Genomic DNA, 20,208 nt, shown 5'->3' with positions numbered 1-20,208 from the left:
AGCGACCGGGAGGATTTTTTCACGGAAAAAAAGCATTGCTCGTTTTGGACAGCATGAGGGCCCATATAACAGATTCTGTGAAAGCAGCCATCAAGAGGACAAACTCAATTCCAGCTGTGATTCCTGGGGGCACAACGAAGCATTTGCAGCCGCTCGACATCAGTGTGAATCGTGCATTTAAAGTGGCACTCAGGGTTGAGTGGGAGGCTTGGATGACCAGCGGCGAGAAATCATTCACCAAAACTGGCCGCATGCGAAAAGCAACTTTTGCTCAAGTCTGCCAGTGGATCCTGACAGCGTGGAGCAGTGTGGAAAAAATCCACAATCACCAACGGGTTTCGAAAGGCTGGACTACTGCATGATGAAGAGGACAGCACAAGCACAAATTCGCCACGGAACGAAAGTGACGTTGAGAGCGACAACGAAAGAGAGACTGAGAAAGTGTGTGACGAAGTCATTCTGAGGCTGTTCAATTCCGACACTGAAGATGACGAATTCAGTGGTTTTAGTGAGGAAGATGAAGAGAGCGATCAATGACTTTTTTAAAAGGCTAACGATCAACAGCTGGTAGGCTTGTTATTTTTTTAACCGGCATGTTACTATAATGTAATTTCACTGCTGCGTTACTGCCGTGTTAAGGCACTGTTCGGAAAAAAGCCGGTATGGTTATCTCATTTTACTGCTGTGTTTAGTAATTAAACATTTAAAAAAATCTTTCTATGTACCATCTTTCTGTGTACCATAAAGATATCGTGGTTCAGTGTGAACCTGCGGCTGATAGGCAGGCGCGGCTTATAGTCAGGTGCGGCTTATGTGTGTAATTTTTCTTAAATTTTATGAAATTTGGGTGGTGAGGCTTATAGTCAGGTGCGCTCTATAGCGCGGAAAGTACGGTACTTTTCTCCAATGAGCTGCAAATCCACAGATCTCAACCTAATAAAGAACTTTTTCAATGAGGTGAAATGAAATGTTTACAGCATGAATGTATTGTCAATATATTTGCAAGAACTGTGTGATGCGATTTGTAGTGATAATGATTGTGAATATGCATGGGCAAAGATTGTGTGGAACCTTTCAAGCACCTATTTGAAAACATGTCCTGAAGAATTCAGAGGAAAAGGGGGGTAGCACACAATACATTGACTTCAACTCATTTGGTAGATGCTTTTCTCCACAGCGATGTACAACTCAGAGTAAAAAAGTGCATAGCACCAAAATATATCATTCACAAAGTACAGTCAATAAATTAAATTCCACCATTTTTGTCAGCATGCATTACACAAATACTAGCTGTATATAGAACTGATAGGAGGACTTTGCTTTTTTAACAGATAAGGTAGCGAAAGTTTATGGAATAGATAGGTCAGGAGAGAAGTGGAATCTGAAAGAGAGATGTATTTTGAGATGTGTTGAATGTTGACAGGGATTCAGCTGTTCTCAGTGAGAAATGTAGCTAATTCCACCACATTGGAAACTGATCGAAGAACCTGGGCTTTTGATTTTGGACTTCTTGTGTAGGCAACCGCAAAGTGGTCAGAGGTGAAGGAGCACAGCAGTCTGGTTGAGACGTAGCGAGTTAGGTACTCGTTTGATGTGTTAGTCAGCATACATCAGGATCCCTATGGAACATTTCAAGCACCTATTTGAAATCATTCTTTGAAGAATTGTGGCAAAAGGGGTCCTACCCAATATTAGCAAGGTGTACCTAACACAGGTAGTATATGCACAGACACTAAGACTTGTCATGGAGGACACAGAGGAGGTTGGACCCAAATGCAGGATCGTTTATTCAGTATTAAGGGAGGCATCCATGTGACGGTGCCAAAAGACCAACATCATCTGCAAAAAGCAGAGACTTCACCTTCCGGCCTCACATAAAATGCCTTCATGACCTCTGCTGCACTTTGATATCTTGTCCATGAAAATTACAAACAGGAGTGGGGACAAGGCACAACCTTGATGGGGTCCAACACCCACATCAAATGTGCTTGACTTAATGCCAAGTATGTGGACACAGCTCTCGCTCCGTGTGTACAAAGACCAAATGACCCACAGTAGTGGCCCCAGCATCCTATATCCCTGAAGCAACTTCCACAGAATTTCTCGGAGAACATAGTCGTAGGCCTTCTCCAAGTCCACAAAACACATGTAGACTGGGTTAGCGAACTCCCATGCCCTCTCAGTTATCTGTGAGAGGGTAAAAAGCTGGTCCACTGTTCCATGGCCAGGACAGAATCTGCATTATTCCTCTTCAGTCTGAGGTTTAACTATTAGCCGCAGCCTCCTTTCCAGCAACCTGGCATAGACTTTCGCTGGGAGGCCGAGAAGTGTGATACCCCGATAGTTGGAACACAGTCTCCGGTCCCCTTTCTTAAAGATAGCGACCACCACCCCAGTTTGCCAATTCAAAGGCACTCTTCCCAAGGTCCATGCAACATTGTGTGTCAGGCGTGTCAGTCATGACAGCCCCACAACATCCAGGGTCTTAAGCGGTTCCAAACATATCTCATCCACCCCCAGTGCTTTACCACTGTGGAGCTTTCCAACTACCTCAGTGACTTCCACCAGGGAAATGATCTCTGACACCTAGAAGCCTCTGGCCTCTGATTCCTGTGAGGGAGGCATATTTCTCGGGTTTAGGAATTCCTCAAAGTGCTTCTACCTCCCAACAATATCTTTATTTTAGGTCATAGTTTCTCCACCTTTGCTGAGCACAGCTTGAGTGAAACTCCTCCGACCCCTCCTGAGTCGCCGGATGCTTCTTCAGAACCTCTTTGAGGCCAACCGAAAGTCATTTTCCATGGTTTCTCCAAATTCTTCCCATGCTCTGGATTTTGCTTCTGCAACTGTAGCTGCTGCCACCTTTTTTGCCTGCCGGTATCTATCTGCTGAGTCAGGAGTCCCCAGAGCCAACCAGGTCCTTAAGGCCTCCTTCTTTAGCTTGATGGCTTCCCTCACCACCAGTGTCTACCAGTGGGTTCTCTGGGGTTGCTGCCGTGACTGGCACCAACAAGGTTTTGGCTACAGCTGCACCTGGCTGCTTCCACAATGGAGGTTTTGAACAGGGTCCATTCCGGGACACGGGAGAAGTTCTCATGGAGGTGGGAGTTAAAATCATCCCGGACAGGGTCCTTCGACAGTCGTTCCCAGCACACCCTCGTTAAATGTCTGAGCCTACCGGGTCTGTCCATCAGTTTTCCCCGCCATCTGATCCAACTCACCACCAGATGGTGATCGTTGACAGCTCAGCACCTCTCTTCACCCAAGTGTCCAGAACATGTGGCCTCAAGTCAGATGAAATGACTACAAAGTCAGTCATTGACCTTTAGCCCAAGGAACTTTGGTATCAAGTACACTAATGAGTATCCTTGTGTTTGAACATGGTGTTTGTTATGGACAAACCATGTCTAGCACAGAAGTCCAATAACATTTCACCATTCAAATTTAGATTGGGCAAGCTGTTCTTCCCAATCACCCCACTCCAGATTTCCCAGTCATTGCCAACGGGAGCTTTGAAGTCCCCCAGCAGGACTATGGACTCTGTAGGTGGGGCCCTGTCTAGAACCCCACCCACTCTCTCTCAAGAAAGTTGAATACTTTGAACCGCTGTTTGGTGCATAAGTACAGACAATAATCAGAGTTTTCCTTTCTGCGAACGTGTTGCATTGAGGCGACCGTCTTGTCCACCGGGACGAACTCCAACTGTATGGCAGCCAGCCAGGGGCTTGTGAGTATCCCCACACCTGCCCAGCACCTCTCACCCTGTGCAACTCCTGAGTAGGAGAGAGACCACCCCCTAACGGAGAGTTTGATTCCAGAGCCAACACTGTGAGTGGAGGTGAGCCCAACTATAGCTAGTTGGTATTTTGCAACCTCATGCAGTAGTTCCGGCTCCCCCCCCCCACAGTGAGGTTACATTCCATGTCCCAAGAGCCAGTTTCTGCTGTGAGGATCCATGACACCATGCGCCACCCTGCCCCCTCCTGCTACCTGAAAGGCATTGCACCCGACCCCCATGTTGGACCTCGTGGGTGGTGGGCCCACATGGCCCCCCCACATTGCCTTTTCAGGCTGAGCCCAGCCTGGTTACGTGGGCTGCCCGGCCACCAGGCACTCGCCTAGGAACACTACCCCCAGGCCTGGCTCCAGGGGTAGGTCCTGGCAACCGTATTCCGGGCGGGGTAAGCATTGACTTGTTCACATTTATCATAGGGGTTTTTTGGATCGTGTTAGTCTGGATCTTCACTCCAGATCTGGTCGCCATGGGAGATCCTACTAGGAGCATACTGCTCCCGACAATATAGCTCTGGAGATCCCTAGATATGCAAGCCTTTTGTCACGACAAGGCCCTGATCCAGGCTGATATAACAGAGCCCAAATTTTCTGTAGGGAAGCTTGAGGTTGGTAGATGCAGGTAGACAGCCACACCCTTTGTCCTGGTTGAAAGGTCAGGGTGGTGCGATGTTTGTCGGCCTGCTGTTTATATTGGTGGACGCTTTTGCACAAGTGGTCCCGAACCATATGCAAGGCCTCTTCGCTATTCTGGAACCAGGAATCAACAGCAGTGACCTCAGAGGAACCAGGGTGCCATGGGAACGGGGAGGTTGATACCTGAGGAGACACTAGAAAGGGGAGAGACCTGTGGAGGAGTGTGAAAAAGAGTTGTGGGCATACTCAACCCATGGTAGGAACCTTGCCTGCTGGTCCTGATTGCAGTAGCTCCGAAGGAAGCAATCAAGGTCCTGCTTCAACCATTTCACTTGTTCGTTGGCCTGGGGGTGGTAAGCAGATGTGAGACTGATGAAGACACTGATCTTCTGCCAGAAGGCCATCCACACTATGGACACGAATTGTGGCCCTTGGTCGGACACGATGTCTTCTGCCAACCCAAAGATGCGGCACACGTGCTGGAACAGCTGCTCGGCCGTGACATGAGCACTGGGGACTCGGGGCAATGGGATAAAACGGCAGGCCTTTGAGAATCAATCTATGACCACCAGGATCACGGTGTTATTAGCGGAGGGTGGCAAGTCCGTGAGGAAATCCAGTGCTATGTGGGACCAGGGCCGAGACAGAACTGGGAGTGGTTCCAGAAACCCTGTGGGCTTTTGGTCCAGGGTCCTAGCCTGGGCACAGACCTCACATGCTTCTACAAATTCCTGTACATCCTCATGAGGGGAGGGCCACCAGTACCTCTTCTCTTGCAGGGAAAGAGTCCATTTGCTCCTTGGGTGGCCGGTTGCTGGGGTATTGTGTATCCAGTGTAGTAGCTGTGATTGCATTCTCACTTGGACATACTCCTTGCCCTCAGGGGTATCCGCTGGTCCTGGATTCTCCTCTTGGGCTCTCTGGAGATCCTTTGTAAACTGCCACTGCACAGGGGCCACGAAGCAAGACTTTGGCAGGATGGTGGAGTGGTAGGGGCTGGGTCCTTGTCGTAGCACCTGAAAACGACATCGGCCTTGGTGTTCTTCAAACCCGAGCGATATGATATGTGGAATTGGAACCTAGTGAAAAAGAGAGCCCATCGGGCTTGTCAGGGGATTAGTAAGGACCAAGAATGGGTAAGCGGCCTCCTCCAACCAGAGCCTCCACTCCTCTAGCACAAGCTTAATTGCCAGTAACTCCCTATTACCGATGTCATAATTTCACTAGGTGGGCGACAGTTTATGGGAGAAGTATGCATAAGGATGGAGCTTTGCAGGGATCCCCTGTCTCTGCGAAAGGATCGCTCCTACACCCACAGTTGAAGCATCTACTTCGACAACGAAGGGCAACGAGGGATCGGTGTGTCAGAGCACGGGGACAGTTGTAAACCATTATTTGAGCTCCTGGAATTCAAGCAGGGCCTCTGGCTGCCACACAAGCCAGGGCCCCTTCCCCTTGAGCAGGGAAGTGAGGGGAGCAGCAATACTGCTGAAACTCGAAATGAACTGGCGGTAGAAATTTGCGAACCCCAGGTACCTTTGTAGGGCCTTTAGAGAAGTCGGGCGGGTCCAATCTAGCAATGCCTAACTTCTGTAAAGGCCCTACATGGGTCTGGGTCTATGGCCACCCCGTCTGGGCCAAGAATGAAACCCAGGAAAGCCATGCGCTCCTGATGAAAAAGGCATTTTTCACTCTTGACAAAAAGATGATTATTAAGCAGACGGAGCAGAACCTGACGTACATGCTCCACATGCTCGGCCATGGAACGTGACAACACCGGTATGTCATCCCATGTACACCAGGACACACTTATTGACCAAATCCCCCAGCATGAGGCTCATGAAGAGTTGGAAAACAGAGGGAGCATTAACTAGCCCAAACGGCATCACCAAATACTCATAGTGACCCAGGTGCTAAAAGTCATCTTCTACTCATCCCCCCCCAATACGAATCAGGTTATATGTGCTATGGAGGTCCAACTTGGTGAAAACCTGCACCCCATGGACCTGTTCCCGTGCTGCTGTGATCAATGGCAAAGGACGGAGGTATTTTACTGTTATCTCGTTAATTTTGCGATTTTCAATACAAGGGTGGAGCCTGCCGTCCATTTTTCCCCACAAAAAAGAAGCCTGCAGAGGCAGGCGAGGTAGATGGCCTGATAATACCCAAGGCTAAGGCCTTGGTCATATAGACATGGCCTCTCAGAGGGGAGATCCCAGGAAGGAAGTCAACGGCCTAGTCCCACGGCCGATACGGGGACAGGGCAGATGCTCGGACCTTACTGAAGACCTCTGCGAGGTCTCTGTACTCTTTCGGCACAGCCAGAGGCTCTGTGGACCCAATGCTCTCGATAGAGGTGGCTCTGCAGGGTAGAGACAAAGAAGAGCAGGTGCACTGCTCCCCTCAGGAAACCAGCTCTCCTGTACTCCAGGAGAACACAGGGTCTTCTAGGGCCCACCAGGTGTATCTCAGGATAATCGGGTTGTCGGGGGACTTAATGAGAAAAAGGGGAGAGCTTCCTTGTGGCAAGCACCTACCTAAAGCCCTAGTGTTTTGGTATGGGATTCCACTATACCCTTCCCCAGCTGTTGCTGATCAAGCACACTGATTCATAACGTTACGTCACAATCCCGTGTGGGAATTCCATGTGAGTTCACAAAGGCGATGTCCATAAAGAGCCTCTCTAGAGTCTACAAGCATGCATGTGACTATCTGGTGGATTCCCTCTTCCCAAGACAAGACAAGACAATAGGAACGTTTAACTGTCAGGCTGAATGGAGGGGGTCACTTACTGAAGGCCACATTTGGGAACTCCCGTGGAGGGCCGCTCAGAACAGGTTGCTTAGAAGTGTCTAGAACTGCCGCAGTAGAGTCAAAGACCCTCTTGGAGGTGTCTCTGTCTCTCAGTAGGGTTCAGGTGTCCTTGACTAACTTGCAAGGGTATTGGAGTATCAAAGAGAGAGCCAGGGTCACTTGCAGTTGGCCGGGGATGTTGCAGGCGCTCACAGGCTAGGTTGTCCAAGGCAATAGCATTCTTTATGTACTTGCCCAGGGTCCAGCTTTCGCCCCAGTGGCCTAGCTTGGCTTGGATATAGGAATTCAGACTCTGCTGGTAGCATGGTAACAGTTCTGCCAGGTTCCATTGCGTGACTGCAGTGAAGATGCAGAACTGCAGGGCGTAGTCCGAGACGGTCCGGTCGCCCTGCAGCAGGGTGGTTGAAGACGGCCTCCAACTGCATCCTGAAATGTTCATATGAGTCGGTGTGCACTGCCTCCAAACTGTTGTAGCCCAGTCTAGGGTGGGGCCCATCAGTAGCGTCACCGAGTAGGGTATCCAGCTGGAGTTGGTACGGTAGACATGCAGCCAGCTTGAGAACACCAGTTCGCATTGAAGCAAAAAACCTTTACAGTTCTCTGAGTCACCATCATAGAGTTTGGGCGTGGCTAGCTGGGACAGGGACAGCACCTCATGATGATGCAGGATCTGGCACAGGAGCAGGCATCATCTCAGTCCTTGGATGCTTTCTCTATTGGAACAGATGCAAGAGCTCCTACTGGGAGCTGGACAGTTGTTTCAGCGTCTGCTCATGGGATCCGATCTCTGCTGGGTCTATGTCGTAGGCAGAATCTTCACGTCACGGAGAACAAAGGACACGGGGGAGGCTGAACCCAAGTGCAAGATAGTTTATTCAGCATTAAGGAATCAGACTTGTTCTCATGGTCGGGGTACAAGGCGAATGGTCGTTCACCAAAGGGATGTGGGAGTGGGACTGGGGAACAATGAGGAACAGGACGTGGGATAGAGAAGGCAAGGTAAATTTGAGAGTACAGAGGGGACGGTTCTCTCAAGAGATTCTGCGACTAGGAAGTGGTTGAGTGGTGGTTTTTATAGCCAGGTTCTCCAATTGTAGCCAGGTGCTTTAATTAGCCAGGTGTTGCTGGTTAAGGTGTGGGCGTGGTTGTGACAAGACTCTAGTATCCAGACATGATCACGATTCATTATTGAAAATGTACCATTAAGTTAGGTGTCCTGATAAGGTATGTGCTATTCCCATTTATGACTGATAAGGACAAGTAGCTACCAACCCAAGTATACTTAAAAGTAGCCTTATAGAAATATTTTGAACCTTGTTTTGAACTATGTAAAGAGTATAATTCTCATCAAACAAAACATGAGTAAAATACTGTTGCATATTGATGTGTGTGTCCTGCTATAAAGTATGCACTATTGACCTTGATAAACCCATAGCAGTACAAATATTTATTTGCTTTAATCTGCAATGCAAATTTTTCAATTTCAATTGCAAGCCATGTGTTTTACTGTTACACTTTTTAAAAGTACAGTAAAATAAATAAAACACATATGCATTGATTTCCTGGAGTTACTGTATAATGGAAATTCAACACCGGGGTATAGGGAAATATGTGTCATTTTGGTCAGGTCACATAATGGGTGTTTGTCTCAGTTTTGTCAGAGTATTAATATTAGTATTTCAGGACTCACATGCAGAAAGAAGAATCCCCTGATTTACTTCATGCCACTTGATCTATTGCTGAATAGTTCCTGTTGTAAGGGTCTTCAGTTAATGACAAGATTTTCCATATGGGAAAGAGCATGGTGTGGAGCGACCAATGTACTTACTGTAGTAATCCCAATGTCACGAGCCATCTCTTTTTGTAACATGTGGGGACATTTGTGGTGATGGCCACTAAGAACTCTGCAATATTGGCAGTGACCGTGTTACATCTGCTGCTCCCTCTCAGTTGGGTGAGGGAAACAACTTCCAAGTTGAATGGGTTCCTCTTGGTTCTGGAATGCTGAAAGAAGAGTAAGAAATGGAGAAACCAATAACCACAGTAATCTGTGGTTTATGATTAGCATGTTCCTATATTTTCTCCCCAGTTAGATTATCCATCTGTATTGCTACCTGGATAAGGCATTCCAAGTTGTGCTTGGGATCCTAGGGCACAGTTCATCCTTTACCTCCCCTATCAGGCCTTTCCAAGAAGTGGTCATCAGCGTGGGCTGATACCACCAACTTTCCAGGCTAATATGTGATATTCAATTGCATTAGTTAGCCATTGACTAGGACCTCAGCATAAGATAGAGCTTTCCTTAGTGTGTGTTTAAACTAACAACAAATTGCTCTAGGTGGAGTATTGAACTTGTATTGAACTTGATTCCATAGCATGGTTGCTCAGGTCACAGCCTTTCTGAAGAATAAAAAAGTTATGTGTGCCACCCTGGTGTAGTAGGAGGCAAAGAAAGACCAATGAAGTTCAAAAGCCAAAAACACAGCATCAGGAAACCCTTAAAGGTAACAGAATTACCATCATAGCCCCAAGAAGGAGGAGTGTTGGGCTCCTAACTTAGTCCCTCAGTTCATGGAGGTTTGGATAGAATTTTGGTGTATGAAAAGGTTGACAATTATAGTGTCTGTATGATCTGTTGGATTGATTCAAAAATTCAGTTGGTTGTTGTTGAGCTCCTAGAAAAACTCATTGACCCAAGATCACATGTTCTAATTCATTACATTCTACTTAGTCCATTGCTGGCTAGTTCCTGTTTTAATGGTCTTCAATTAAAGACAGGATCCTCCAGGACCCATGCACAATATGAGCTGTGAGTTCTAGCAGAAGGTGAAGTGAACTTTAATGCCAAGAGAGGAGTCTTAGACAAATTGGTGAAAATAAGTCAAAGCTAACAATGGAATTTCAAACTTGATTCAGAAGGTGTTATCAACAAGGCACGATTCCTGTCAAGTACTAATAAGGTGTGGCAGAAACTGTAAAACTAACTCTGTATAGCTGCTTGCAAAAAAGTATGGAGTCCATAAGAAACCATCAAAAAATGTTATTTTTTGAAAGGACTAGTAATGTACATGACAGACAATAATGCTTCTGTGAGAGGTAAACAAGCACATGAAATATCAAAACCTATGCACTAAATCATGCTCAGAAGATAGTTAAAAAGCTTTACACTGATTTCTGTTCAGCTCCAGTGGTTTCATTCTAAACAGGTGCAGATTGTGGAAGGTACACTCATCCTCATAAAAAATCATATCCTTTAAAAAGGTGCATGCAGGTATGAAGGAAATGAGACATAATTAAGCTACATCATTTTGTCTGAAAAAGATTTAATGCTGTAGACTAGTTATTTGAAAGTCTTTCTCTGCTGAAGGAGAGCCTAGCATAAGTAAACTAGTTAGTAGTCAAATAGCATTTGCTTTTTAGCTTTGTTAGTTTACAAGAGGCTTTAACTTTTTAATTTTCTTCATAACCTTGTACCAACTTGTGGTTTTGATGTCTTTAAGTCTAAAGAAACATCGAAGCGTCCCTAAGGGATTTTTTGCAAGGATGGGATATTGATGAAGAATGCATCAGAAAGCTTGAAAATGACAAGGTAGGCTAAATCCAGTAATTCCGTTTTAATATCTTCCTGGGAAAATGATAGATCCAGCGAGTAGAAGTTTAATTTTCAGTGGCTTATTCATGGTGGTATCATTCAAAAAAGCTTATCTAGACTGCAGGTCACATAGACAGTGATTGATTTTTTCCCCTCGAGAATCAAGGGGGGAGATATTCTACAGCTGATTTTTCCAAAACCTAATAATTAGTAAACTATTGGTTACATATATAACTGTGGTTCTGGAAATAATTTGATGATTGTCAGGCTGTCACTTTGGTACCATTTTTGGACAGGAAAAGGTTGAGTTATTAAACACAAAATAAGAGATTTGTCTGAAATTAAACAAATTTAGCACAGCTGAAGAACTTTATGAATCCAATAAAGTTATAATACATAGGTTGTATCCGTGCACAGTCATCAAAAACTACTGAAATGTGAATTAACAAAGCCTGCTAATATAAATCTTTACTTCAGCACGACTGCCACCATCCCTACAGGGACTTGTAACTCAAAAGCTTCTGATGCCAGTTAACATGGTGAAATGGCTGATGCTACTGACAACAGCATCAACATTATTTTAGCATCATACCTACTACAGAAAATAAACATTATGGACACACTGATGAAAGGAATTTCAAAGGAAATTTCACTTGATCTGACATTAAACCAGAGTTTATGTAAAGCAAACAAGACACATTTTTAAGTCTGAGGTAGAATTTACAAATACTTCACACCATCAGTTAAATTTTCATTAATCATTCATCAATTGTACATGACAGCAGTGACCCTCAGTATGACACTTTACCATAGAATTCACCAAGTGAAGAGACATAGGCACAGCCATTAGAACCATCTGTTGTAACTATTTGCACGGGGTGGGTGTACTATCTCAATCTCAACGACCTCATCATTGCATTGTATTTATCAATATGAGGATTCTCAGTGGAGACTCAGAAAAATTGGAAGAATTTTCTGTGTTTCAGGATTGTTGTAGAAAATTTTGAATGACTTAGAAATATTAAGTGTGCTCTTGGTTCTGATGGTAAAATTCCTTTTATCAGACTTCACTACTATATGATACATGAAGATATTGGATCATGGTGAAATTCTGGCATTCAGCTGAATATTTTTTAGTTAAGCTTGCAGTTCCATTTCTGGAAGGACTATATAGCAATTGCACAAGCAGCCTTAGACTTAATTCTTAAGGTATGTCACACAACAAGAGAAAAAAATCTTTCACCAGACCATGAGCACTTTAAGCTGATATTGTTTTGGGTTATCTTTTTGATGCACTAGATGTATATGAGTGCCACAGTATTCCTGTGATAGAATATTTGGTACTGTTGTCTTAGCTTGGAAGTAAAGTTTTGTAACCACTGCCCATGTATTTCATCAAATGCTGAAGGCCTACTGTGAAGTGTCTCATAACCACCTTTACCTCAAAGAACTTGCAGATCACAAATGCCAAATTAAAAAAATTTAAAGCACTGTTATACTTTCCATAATGAACAACATCAGGTCAAAACAGCATTTTCCAATAGACAGAGGTTTTTCAGAGAGATTGAACTCTAATCCCTACAGTTCTTTCAGTTTTTGCATGGAATTAGATAACCTAGGGCCATGCATTACAGTTGGTTTCAGTGAAATGTATTACTTTGAGCAAAGGTTACAAGTGCATACTCCATTTTGAAGTTTTCTACCATGTACAAAATTTTACCTAACGTACAAAGCAATTTCAGTGCAGTGTTGATAAGCTTTGTATGGGTCACTGACATTGTCTAATAAAAGAAATCCTGTCATTATAATATTTCAAATATTTTGTAAAGAACTGTGGTTAAAAGTGACAACAATGAAAAAGCTATGCTAACAATGTAACAGATCATGTGCTATCTAACAATATGACTGATCAACTACCATTAAATTTTCAAAAACTGCTTGTCTGCAGGTTCACTGCAGTACAGAACATTTCCCAGATGCTCTAGGTAGGATACACCCTTGACAGGACAGTCACAGCACAATCACAGACATTGATTTGTGCATTGTGAGCTCTGCACAGACTGAGTCGGGACTGAAGTCGAGTGGTTGACTGCATAGCCTAGGGACTGTGAGACACCAGTGCTAACCACCATGCCCTTGTGCTGTCTATTTGATGATTTAGATGTTGTTGGAGGAACAGCTCTTTGTGTAATGAGCTGTTATGGCACAGTAATGCTGTATGAGTTTTGATTTCAAAACAAAAACAGTTACTGTGGTCAATGGTTGTAGTTACTTTGATAATAAATGTTTGGGTTTATGTGTCATTGCTTTGTTTTTCCCATGATTTTTCAGGAATAATACTTTTTCACTATATAAAAATCATTCAACATTTTATAATACCTCTCTTACATTTACTGCATCACCTTGTTCCTTGGAAAGGTACTTAGCAGCCTATGTTGGTAACACATGCTGGATTGTGTATAAGTCTAATGCTTGTCTCACACCCAGCTCATGCATGATGATTACACCCAGGCCAAACACATCTTCATTACATGGCACTACCGTTAAGAACTTGAAACCCTTCATTGCCCCATAACTCAGGAATCATGTACATTACACTTAGAATCCCACTGGGTAAATTTACTTGAACTGGCCTAAATGAGATAAATACCTGCAAATGATTTGATGTGTTCATGAGTTTGATGGGTGTGATACTACAAGTTAATGCAAGGCATTTGTTTCATTTTTTCCTCAGCTATGACTTGAAATTTATTTATTTGAAATTTGATGATTTGAAATTTATTTAAAAATGCAGACAGTACATAAAGGTAATGATGCTGGAGCATGATTTATTTTAAAACTATTTAGATAGCCAAAATTTGTTTTTTTATGGAATATTACAGAATAAATGGAAGAAGATTAATTTGAAAACAGAAAAAGATTAATTTGACGAGATTAGAGAAGTGAAATGTACACAAAATGAATTGTAGCATAATTAAAACCATAGTCAGAATTTCATTTTCAGTTTTCATTCTTCTTTTCAACAACCTTTTCTAATAGTTTTTTATATAGCAATAGAATAACATCAGTTTCATACAGACAACTGTACCAGACAAAGAACATATTGTACTTCTAAACTGGTAGGTTTTACAACTCTCTTCTGTCTGTTAATGGCCTTATTTTGTTGTCAGCAGCGCAGTCAGGATGACTATGGAATCCAAGCAAGCAACTCAGAACCACACTCCAAGTCCTGTCAGTGCCACAGGTGAGAAACCCTGTCTCTGCACACATTCTCCCTGCTCCCTGCTCCTGCGGCTATTCAGATGCCTTATTGGATGTGTTTATCTTTAAGTGACCATCAACTAGCCTGCAGGAACATTTATTGTGTGTGCAGGTAAAATTATAGTATTGGTCTGCAATAGAGGTGCTGTATCATGATCCACATTACCACTAGATGGAGTAGCAGGCTGAAAAAGAAATATGTTACTAAACTGCAAAGTCATAGCCTTATGCACTACAGATTTTAGCTGGGTTTTATGTTTCTGATTGACAACCTTACAGTTTATTTTATCATTTAAACAGAAATGCTTTTTACAAGCTGTGAATTTTTCGTTCATTCAGTGTCAGTAGCTGTGTGTCCGTTGCAGCATTGTAGTGGTCTGTTGTCAATCGTAGAAACACCTGGATGGGACACCAGTTCAGACACACCCTTAAACATTCAACCTGAAACGCCTGTTTGGGCTGTGGAAGGAACATGCAAATGCCACTGAATCTGAGCTGGACTCAAACTGACAGCTCAAGAGGTGTGCGACTACTTGCTGTGCCACCGTGCCACCCTCAGTGAAAGGTGTCCTTATTGCATTATGATACTGCATTATAGTTTTTATACAAACAGATTTAAGGCCAACGTGCTCCTATTTCTTCAAAGTGAAATATCTTAAATGTATAATGTGCAGAAATATCAGTAAGGGTTTAAAAACAAAGATACTCAGGGCCTTGTAAATCAGCCATCTACAGTAAATATTTTAAAGGTTAAATTAAGAGAACAGAATTTGGAAACATTCATGAATACCAACCTTATGAGTCAGTATGGAAGGTATTGTGACTAATTAGGAGTTTAAAAACTTGCTGGAAGCAAGCAGGTTATTCTTTTACATTTAGGTAGGTCCACTTCAGACTGTTTACCGCAGTTTGAGGCTTCAAAAATTTCTGTCTGTGTTCTGCTGCTTGGTAAAGTCAAGAAAAATCGTAAATCATCAATGAATCAACAAACTGGCAGATCATAAACTTGTATCCAAGTTTCATAAAGTCGCACATTTTGAAACGCTGATTGTCGCATTGAGTTATATGGGGAAATATCCAGCTGTCTTTAATCAGTAAATCAGTCGCTCTTCTAAATTTGTTGCAGGGTCATTAATCGAAATGGAAACAGTTATTGCTCAGTTATCACCATGTGTTGATTCACTTAGGTTTTTCTGTTGACTTCCCATCTATGATGGTTAAAATCATTTCTCAAGCAGCAGGCAGAATTAATCTGTTCTGCAGTTGTGTGATGAATTGTGAAACATCTCAAGTATTTTATGCCTTCAAACTCCCCCACACACATAAACATCACACACACACACACACACACACACACACACACACACACACACACACACACACACATATATATACTGTATATAGCTAAAAACCTCTGATAATTTGTGGCATATATATATATATATATATATATATATATATATATATAGCGGGGGTGCGGTGGCGCAGTGGGTTGGACCACAGTCCTCCTCTCCGGTGGGTCTGGGGTTCGAATCCCGCTTGGGGTGCCTTGCGACGGACTGGCGTCCCGTCCTGGGTGTGTCCCCTCCCCCTCTGGCCTTACGCCCTGTGTTACCGGGTTGGCTCCGGTTCCCCGTGACCCCGAATGGGACAAGCGGTTCTGAAAATGTGTGTGTGTGTATATATATATATATATATATATATATATATATATGTATGTATGTTTGTCTGTATATGTGTGCGTAATATATCTTTATATACATTCATATGCTGCACATGATCATTGTATATCTTCTTTTCATGTTTTGTTCTTTGCATGGTGTTCATTAGCTGAGCTGTTTGCCTCTTTATACAAAGCCTTGGATTTATTAAGTGCTAATGACATATTGCAATAGCAAGGGGTTAGCGCTAACACTGTAACCTGGCAAAAATGGTGCTTAGGCTTCCTGACAGTAAGGCATAACAGTCATCTTCAGTATGCACTGAAAAGAAAAAAAACACATCCTGGTTATAATTTCTGTCTGATTCTGCAAAGGTAAAGTTTAAACCCTTGCAGCTGGTTAAAACAAACTCCTGTTTACCTTATTTACTTAGAGCCGTAGAACACCCACTCTTCAACTTAAGAGAATCTTATAATTCTTCCATTTTTTTATGACATAAAGGAGTTTGCTATGGCAGACAGTGTTGTTCAGTTGTATCAATAAATAAATGCATCAATATACAAGTGAAATTTTACAGTATTGCTCTGCTTTGCAATGCTGGGACAAATTTTATACAAGTGTGAATTTTGTTATAATCAAGAAATTTCTGAGATTTTTAGCAAATGTGGTATATTTTATAATTCATTTAATTAAAATAAATGAATATAATCTTACCTGCACTGTTTTTGGGACAAAAAAGTTCAGTTACAGATGGTGTGAAGAATGCATTTTAGGTAGTGTTTAATTACCATGTTTACTTACCGTGTTTAAATTACTGTCATTGAGAGGGAAAAGTGTGCACTGTTATTTTAATGTATGAGCAATGGAACACATTTTATACTGGCATCTGTAACATTGCATTTACCTGATGCTTTTCTTCAGAGCGGCTTAAAATGCTAAATTACTTACAATTATATACCCGAGTCATTTTTACTGGAGCAATTTAGGGTAAACACCTTGCTCAAGATTGTTACAACAGTAGGTGAGATATGAACCAGCAATCGTTAGGCCCAAAGGCAGCAGCTCTAATTGATACACTATCAGCTGCCTCCTGTTGCTGTGTACCATTACTGTTATTTTAAAATATACAGATCATCACTTTAACATGGTATTTTTGCTGTGCTGTTTGCAATATGGATTGTTTACTGATATTTGTTCCATACAGGGTTGGTGATGTTTTTAATTTTTTTTTTTTTTAAATCTAAAATATCGGATTTTTCTTGAATGTTTAAATCTTGAACCATTCTCTGTAACTATAACTATATTTTAGCAGCAATGCTATCAAAATATTTTTTTCCTTCCTGAAAATTTTACAAATTGTTGATTGGTTAATGTAATGATTAGTGTAGATTATTTTAATCCTTTTATGAATGACTGGCATACATCTGATCAAATGAAAATAACTTTCTCTGGGACCCAACTATATAACACCAAGTACAACCTGGATGTTAGATGCATTCAAGATGTCAGGCAGGAAAACCAACCTTGTTTGGAGTTATTGCCTCTGGATGGAAAGCTAGGTATAAACACTGTAATGTTGAACTACAGGAACTAATAGCTAGATTGAAAAAGCACAGAGAAAATGCAATGGCCTTCAACCTGGTGATTGTGAGATTCTAGATGATGAAGGAGCTGGTAAGAACACTTTTTGCTTCTCTAACTTCTGTTATTTTTCCAACAGTAAAAAATTAAAGGTATTGGGACATTTCTGATTTTTTTTTTATTATGACTGTCAATCTAAGTAATAAAATATGAGAATTAGGCTTTCACTGCAAATAAAAGGCAAATTTTCATTTTTTTTGTAAATTTCAAACCTTATATGAAAAAAGCTTATGATGGTTACTCTATATATTAGATACTCCAGTAATTGTAGTTAAACATGTATGTATGATCTGTCATATCTGAATGATTAGATCACAAGTTGTCACCTAATTTGCTTTGAATTCCAGAAGGTGCCTCTCAGCCAAGCCCATCTACATCAACAAGTGCTGTCAAGAGGCCAGCTTCACAACCTTGGATGACAAGTTCCTGAAAGCCTTCTGAAAGTTCCTTGAAAAGCTTCTTTGTCTTTACAAATGCCACACAAAGATCATAGCTGGATGAACAAGTACCCAGGGTGGTATTTGCCATGAGCTCCGTATGGTTGAATACCCACATTTTGTTCAGATGATGCTGAGACCTGGGAAATCTCCTCCTTCAAGAAAACGCATTGCAGAAAACTACCTTCCACTTGTGTGTAAATAGGAGTACAAGAAATGTGCAAAAGCCCTGTCTGGAAACACTGTGTGCCTTGGACTAGATAGTTGGTCTAATGTCCACAAGGAACCCAATGTATGTGTGACGACCCCAGCATCAGAGAGGGCGGTATATTTGGTAGACTGTGGACACCTCTGGAGAAGCTCACACTGCAGATTATTTTACTAGCCTGTCCAAATCCTCCATTGAGAAGGTAAAAACTGATTTTGGATGTCGTGTTAGGAGCATAGTCACCTATAATGCTGCAAACATTTCCAAAATGAGAAAGATCCTGGAGGGAGGAAGCAGTCTTATCACTTTCGGCTGTTCTGCACATCTTTTGAATCTTCTGACACACGACATAGAAATCCCTAATATGAGTGAACAAGTGATTCATGTTAAGTATTTCAAAAAACAACCACTTTGCCAGTACCTAATACAGACCAGAAGGAACCACATCACTGATCATACCATAGGATATGAGGTGGAACAGAATGCTGGACTGTCTCAACTCCTACCTTGACAACTGGCACACACTTGTGAAGATATGTGAAGATCAAGTGAACAAGGGGAAAATGGATGGACAGGTGAAGAATAAAGTGACCAATTTTGGAATGAAATGCTCAGCTGAAGATGTATATGATTGTCTAATGCCCCTTAACAACAGCTTTGAACACGGTGCAGAGTGAGAGGTGCATAATCGCCAATACTTTGGACGTGTGGAAAGTACTCAGAGAGAAGCTTCAGAAGAGTATCCAACAAGTCAGGAAGTTGTGCCAAGTGAGATTTGACCAGGCCAATACCCCAGCACATTTCCTAGCCAACCTTCTTCATCCCAATGTGCAAGGGAAAAAATTGAACAAAGAAAAAAAATGCAGCTATAGAGTTTGCCCATTGGAAGTGGCCATTCTTGAGTTTTCTTATACAGACAGTCCCCAGATTACGAATGAGTTCCGTTCCTGAGTTTGTCTTTAAGTTGGATTTTGATGTGAATTGGAACAGTTAAGTACGGTTGGTATCCAAGGTTAGTTAAATGTTTCTCTTAGTATGTAGTGTATATTTTTATACCATTCTATGCATAAAAAACATTAAAGAAACACTTCCGGATACACTAAACATCTTTAATATAACAATACAGTAATAATAATAATACAATATAATGATAATAATAATAAATGTAGCTACAGTATTTATAATAGAGAGAAAAGAGGAGGAGAGAGAGAGAGAGACTGTGTATGTGTGTGTAGGTATTAAAAAGCATTGAAGAAACTTTGTTTGCTCTTCCATGTTCCATGTTCGTTTGCGTTTCACCTTTTTCCAATCTCTTTTTTATTTCCACTTTAGTATCAATCATAATCGTTTTTGTGTGTGTTACTGTATTTGGCTTTAATTTTTTTGAAAAAAAACAAAATTAAAGCCCAATACACTAACACACGAGACACTGTTAACAGCAATGTGGTCTGTGTTATATTGAACGGGCAAAAGATTGAGGTGTATGTGTGTGTGTGTGTGTGTGTGTGTGTGTGTGTGTATGGACTCAATCGTGGGATCTTTATTGTCAGTTCACAAGGGAGCAGGCAAGATTCATGGTCGGGGACAGGCATGGGTAGGTTGATGCGCAAACGTAGGGCTTGGGGAGAATCCGATGTCGTATTTGAGGAAGTGATGCAAGTGTCGGGAGCCGTGGACGTCAGGAGCAGGAATGAAGGAGTGAGGAGAACAAGGGACTTGGAAGGATGGCTAGGTTGTCGTGGATTTGTTAGAGAGCGCTGAAGAGGCGGGTTTTTCAAATGAGGTTCTGCAACAGGTTTGCAGGTGCGGCTTCTTTATATCCCGTTGCTCTGATTCTGGGCAGGTGCGGATGTTCGGGGCAAGGTTGTGGATGTGACAGTCCGACTGAAAAGAAACAAGTCTTTGTCCTACCTCGGACTCATGAGCTGACGAACTGCTGTAGATATGCAATGTTTTGATGCACGTTGCAAAGTAGCGCCGTTTGTTATTACGAGTCATTGTAGGTAACTCAAATATTTAATATAATAGATTTAATTATGAAGTTTTCATCTGATTGTTACCTAAGGGTGACAAAAAAAATTAACTTCGATCATTAAGGGGGTGGTTTGTAAGTACGGGTTGTACGTAAGTCGGACGTTCGTAACCCGAGGACTGCCTGTAGTTAAA

The 20,208-nt window shown here is 42.3% G+C and overlaps 1 protein-coding gene across 5 annotated transcripts in view; it reads left to right on the top strand.

Moving 5' to 3' along the window:
* Positions 1-20,208, top strand: part of atf7ip (activating transcription factor 7 interacting protein) — a 58,440-nt gene that overhangs the window by 32,860 nt on the left and 5,372 nt on the right. For 4 of the 5 annotated variants that reach the window (XM_018761855.1, XM_018761854.1, XM_018761856.1 and 1 more), the window contains one exon: positions 14,005-14,078. In XM_018761855.1, coding sequence (XP_018617371.1) covers positions 14,005-14,078 — 74 coding nt within the window. The remainder of the gene's footprint in view (positions 1-14,004; positions 14,079-20,208) is intronic. The other variant, XM_018761853.1, reaches the window with a different exon arrangement.

This window comes from Scleropages formosus, chromosome 20 (assembly GCF_900964775.1).
Source record: "Scleropages formosus chromosome 20, fSclFor1.1, whole genome shotgun sequence".
In the NCBI taxonomy this organism is placed as follows: domain Eukaryota; kingdom Metazoa; phylum Chordata; class Actinopteri; order Osteoglossiformes; family Osteoglossidae; genus Scleropages; species Scleropages formosus.
This window is presented reverse-complemented; position numbering and strand designations above follow the sequence as displayed.